We start from the raw sequence: 4,594 nt of genomic DNA, 5'->3' as shown, positions 1-4,594 counted from the left end.
AGGAGTGGTGACATTGGCGTTGAACCTGTCCTCTCTCCCAGAGATTACTGGTTTCTGTGTGGCGGACGGATGGACGTCTGTGCGCGCGTCTTGGGAAACCGGTGTTCGGGTGGCTTGTCCGGTAACCACGAGGAGATGTCCCGCCAGGAGAACCAGCAGGAAACTGATGAACAAGGTCTTAGCCATAATCGACAGGAGTCCTGTCTGCACATGAACACATGAAAACATTTTAAACATTTAAAACGGAAAAATGTTCCAATAGCCCATGAGTTGAAAAATCTGATAGCCTAAAATATCCCCCTATGTGCAGCTAAGTTCAATGTAAAGAGGCATGAGCAGGTGAATGTCAGTAAAACCCTTTTCTTACCTGCAAGATGGAAAGAAGCTTCTCTAAAGATCCTTTGAGTAACACGTCAGAAAACGTTTGTTTTGATAGGCCTTCTCTCCCAGTTGTGAATTAAACGTTTGAAAACAACTTCCCCAACTGTCATAGAGGGGCAGTAAGTGGTTCCATAAAAAACAGAAGAGTGGGGCTATTATTACAACTATGTCATGGTTATCTTGTCCAAACTGTCCTCATCACTTCTCTTCTCGCGTCCGCAGGAAGGTTGATGTTGATCCTTGTCTGGTAAATGTTAAATCAAGTTTAAATTGGTCAAATAGCTCCAAGATGTTATAAAATGAATCAAGAAGTCCTTGGTCAGTGCTCCAGTTTGACGGAACAGCCTTCTATCCTTCTCTGGTCCCGTTACCCTACTGGTTCCTGCACGCTGACCGCAGTCTAACTTTAAATCCTCGAGCACTGTTATCCGTTACAGCGGTTACTGCCTCTACTCGACCCCTCCCTTCTTCTGAGAGAGAGAGAGAGAGAGAGAGAGAGAGAGAGAGAGAGAGAGAGAGAGAGAGAGAGAATGAACAATGCAGTGAATATAATTGATTGTAAGCCAGCGGGATAGCTGCTTAAAAGTTATTTATTGTTCAATAAAGTGAGGGGAAGTAGAGAGGGGTGTTATTTTTATGACCGTGGAACACTGACTGGGCTGTCTTGTCACCTTGGGACAGGAGTCAGGACAATAAGACCTATAGACTTCAGAAATTTTTTCAGGAATTCCTTCATCCAAGTGAACTGAACTGACTGAATAGATAAGGTTTAACTGGATTTACCTGATTAGCGAGTTGTGGAGTTAAAAATCCTGTATTTTTCGGCTTAACCATTGTTTAGGAGATAATCATCTATTAAATTCTGTAGGATCTATATTCTATCCACACCTGCGGCTGTTTTCTAAGGACTGAATTGCTGTCTGCCAGAATACCGTCAGTACCAGTGATTGATCACCGTCCCAGAGGGAGAGAGGGAGAGAGGGAGAGGGAGGGATGGATGGAGGGAGAGAGCGAGAGAGAGAGGGAGAGCATTGCATGGGTCCTGATCGTGGAATGAGTTAGAAGAAGTAGTGTCCTAGGGTCTCATTTATAAGCGTTGCTACATTTAACTTGCGCCATTTCTGAAAAGACTGCTCACGCACAAAAATATTGAGATTTATCATCTGGGCTTACGCCATACATACGCATGTTTTCCGTTATAAATCAGACCTGTTGTGAAACTGCGCGCGTGAACGAGCATTATAACTCCGCCTGAAAAATGGCCATCATTCACCTTTGATGGTGACAATAACGCCCTTATTTGTTGTATAGGCCCTACTTTGGAAGTATTGGTATTAGGCCAAGACAGTATCTAAGGAAATAGTAATGCATGGCGAATTTGGTCAAATGTCTTTGGAGGGGTTGGCAGAATGTTTTCTTTTGCAGTGACTTTGCTGTAGGCTATCTGACCGTGTCTGAAAGACAAAAACAATTGCACATTGTTGTGGACCTGTAAACCTATCGTTTGAATGCAATCATGTTTTGCATTGACATGTTTTGCATTGACACTACATCGCAGAGCAAGCTGCGTTGCTACAGATGCTGGTTCGTTACCCTTCTGTGTCGCAGCCATCTCCCGAGGCTGTACGGGAGTTGCAATGATGGGACAAGACTGAAAAGGGGGTACAAAAAAAAACTTTGTGGATGGGTATCATAATTTAAAATTATAAAATCGGGTAATTTTGTATACTATTATTTAAATTTGCATCGGCCCGTTTCGGGCGATTCTGGTAAAATGCCGGAAAAGTCCGCTGAATTCCGGTAGACGGAAATGGCCCGATGTACTTGGGCCGATTCTGGGCAGTCATTCATTTTGATTCCGGGCGGAGTCCGACACCCGATTCCAGGCCGATTGAATCAGTTCCGGCCCGGAAGAGGGCCGCTTCTGGGCCGATTCCTCATTGCTAGCTGGGCTGCGCTTCGGATCGGAATAAATAGAGCAAAATACTTAAAACAGCTTATCTATTTACTACCATGAAGTGTGTCCAATTAAATGAGAGATGGGACGAATGGTAGCCTATCCTAACTTGTAGCCTATAGGCTATTTCGCAAATATGAAACCATCACAAAGCAGGTTTCCATCCAACCTTTTTATGCAAGTAAAGTAGTATAACAAATGTAATGACAGGCCTGATGGAAACTGAACATTTGTCGGGAAACTTTCCAAATGTCGACAAAACAAAATAGCCTATAGGCAAGGTAGGATATTTTTGTGTGGTGAAATTAATTATGCGACTAATGTCGGAGGAAACGCGTTTATGCGCAAATATTAATCTAATAACCATCATTTCGATGTAAATTTGGAGTGTGGTCCTCCCACTACGACTTGTAGGGAAAGCATGCAGTTTATTAGGCTACAGATGAAAAAAGTGATGAACTTCACAGGGTGGTGAAAGTGCAATGTGATGAGATTGATGCTCCTTTCCAATAAATATCGAGAGTCTTATTCTGGTGACATGATCATCCTTTTGACAAATACAAATAATCTCATCATGTAGGCTATACCTGCACTGTATCTGATAGCTGTTGGCTAAAGCGCACGTGCCAATACCAGAGTGGGCACACTCGCTATATAACGCAAACATTTTTGTGAGAAAACCATCAGTAGAGTTATACATGCGATGGAAACCCATTTAACTTTGATTTGTTATTCGGTACATGGACATTTAACCGCAAAAGTTATTTTTATGTGTACTAAATCATCACGCACAGATTTTGATCCCCAACAAGTCAATTTGATGGAAACATCTCTGGTGGGAAAATGCGCATATTGTTTTTATGTGGATTTTAGAATATTCGCATGAAAATCCGTGGCCAATTGGATGGAAACCTAGCTAGTGTCAGAAAAGGTGAGCAATGTATTCTGCAATGATCATGGAAATGAATAAATAATAGGAAATCCAGTGCATTCAGAAAGTATTCACACCCCTTGACTTATTCCACATTTTGTTGTGTTACAGCCTGTGAATGTGTCTTTCATCATCTACACACAAAACCCCATCATGACAAAGTGAAAACATGTTTTTAGAAATATTTGCAAATGTATTGAAAATGAAATACAGAAATATCTAATTTACAGTATTCACACCCCTGAGTCAATACTTTGTAGAAAGCACCTTTGGTAGCGATTACAGCTGTGAGTCTTTCTGGGTAAGTCTCTAAGAGCTTTCCACACCTGGATTGTCCAGCATTTGCTAATTATTCTTAAAAAAATATTCAAGCTCTATCAAATTGGTTGTTGATCATTGCTAGACAACCATTCTCAGGTCTTGCCATAGATTTCCAAGTAGATTTAAGTCAAAACTGTAACTTGGCCACTCAGGAACATTCACTGTCTTCTTGGTAAGCAACTTCAGTGTAGATTTGGCCTTGTGTTTTAGGTTATTGTCCTGCTGAAAGGTGAATTCATCTCCCAGTGTCTGGTGGAAAGCAGACTGAACCAGGGTTTCCTCTAGTATTTTGTCTGTGCTTAGCTCCACTCTGTTTCTTTTTATTCGGAAAAACTCCCGTCTATAATGATTACAAGCATACCCATAACATGATGCAACCACCACTATGCTTGAAAATATGGAGAGTGGTACTCAGTGATGTGTTGTATTGGATTTGCCCCAAACATAACACTTTGTATTCAGGACAAAAAGTTAATTGCTTTGCCACATTTTTTGCAGAATTACTTTAGTGCCTTGTTGCAAACAGGATGCATGTTTTGGAATGTTTTTAATCTGTACAGGCTTCCTTCTTTTCACTCTGTCAATTATTGTGGAGTAACTACAATGTTGTTGATCCATCCTCAGTTTTCTCCTATCACAGCCATTAAACTCCTGAGTGGTGCAGCAGTCTAAGGCACTGCATCTCAGTGCTTGAGGCGTCACTACAGACTCCCTGGTTCGATTCCAGGCTTTATCACAACTGGCCGATTGGGAGTCCCATAGGACGGCGCACAATTGGCCCAGTGTCGTCCGGGTTTGGCCGGTGTAGGCCGTCATTGTAAATAAGAATTTGTTCTTAACCGACTTGCCTAGTAACTTGCCTGTACCGTTTTAAAGCCACCTTTGACCTCATGGTGAAATCCCGGAGCGGTTTCCTTCCTCTCCAGCAACTGAGTTTGGAAGGATGCCTGTATCTTTGTAGTGACTGGTTGTATTGGTACACCATCCAAAGTGTAATTCATAAC

The 4,594-nt window shown here is 42.0% G+C and overlaps 1 protein-coding gene across 1 annotated transcript in view; it reads right to left on the bottom strand.

The window, feature by feature from the left end:
- Nucleotides 1–410, bottom strand: part of LOC311098616 (endothelin receptor type B-like) — a gene marked incomplete at its 3' end in the record, with an annotated part of 4,466 nt that extends 4,056 nt beyond the window's left edge. The window contains exons 1-2 of the mRNA XM_084139148.1: nucleotides 368–410; nucleotides 1–204 (exon numbers count right to left, since the gene is read on the bottom strand). The exon at nucleotides 1–204 is cut by the window's left edge and continues 243 nt beyond it. Of these exons, the coding sequence (XP_083995274.1) occupies nucleotides 1–186 (186 nt within the window). The 5' untranslated portion in view covers nucleotides 187–204; nucleotides 368–410. The remainder of the gene's footprint in view (nucleotides 205–367) is intronic.
- Between the last annotated feature and the right edge of the window lie 4,184 nt (nucleotides 411–4,594).

This window comes from Coregonus lavaretus (genome assembly GCF_964263955.1).
Source record: "Coregonus lavaretus genome assembly, chromosome: 23".
In the NCBI taxonomy this organism is placed as follows: Eukaryota; Metazoa; Chordata; class Actinopteri; order Salmoniformes; family Salmonidae; genus Coregonus; species Coregonus lavaretus.
Note: the sequence above shows the minus strand (reverse complement) of the source record. Positions and strands in the feature narration are given on the sequence as shown.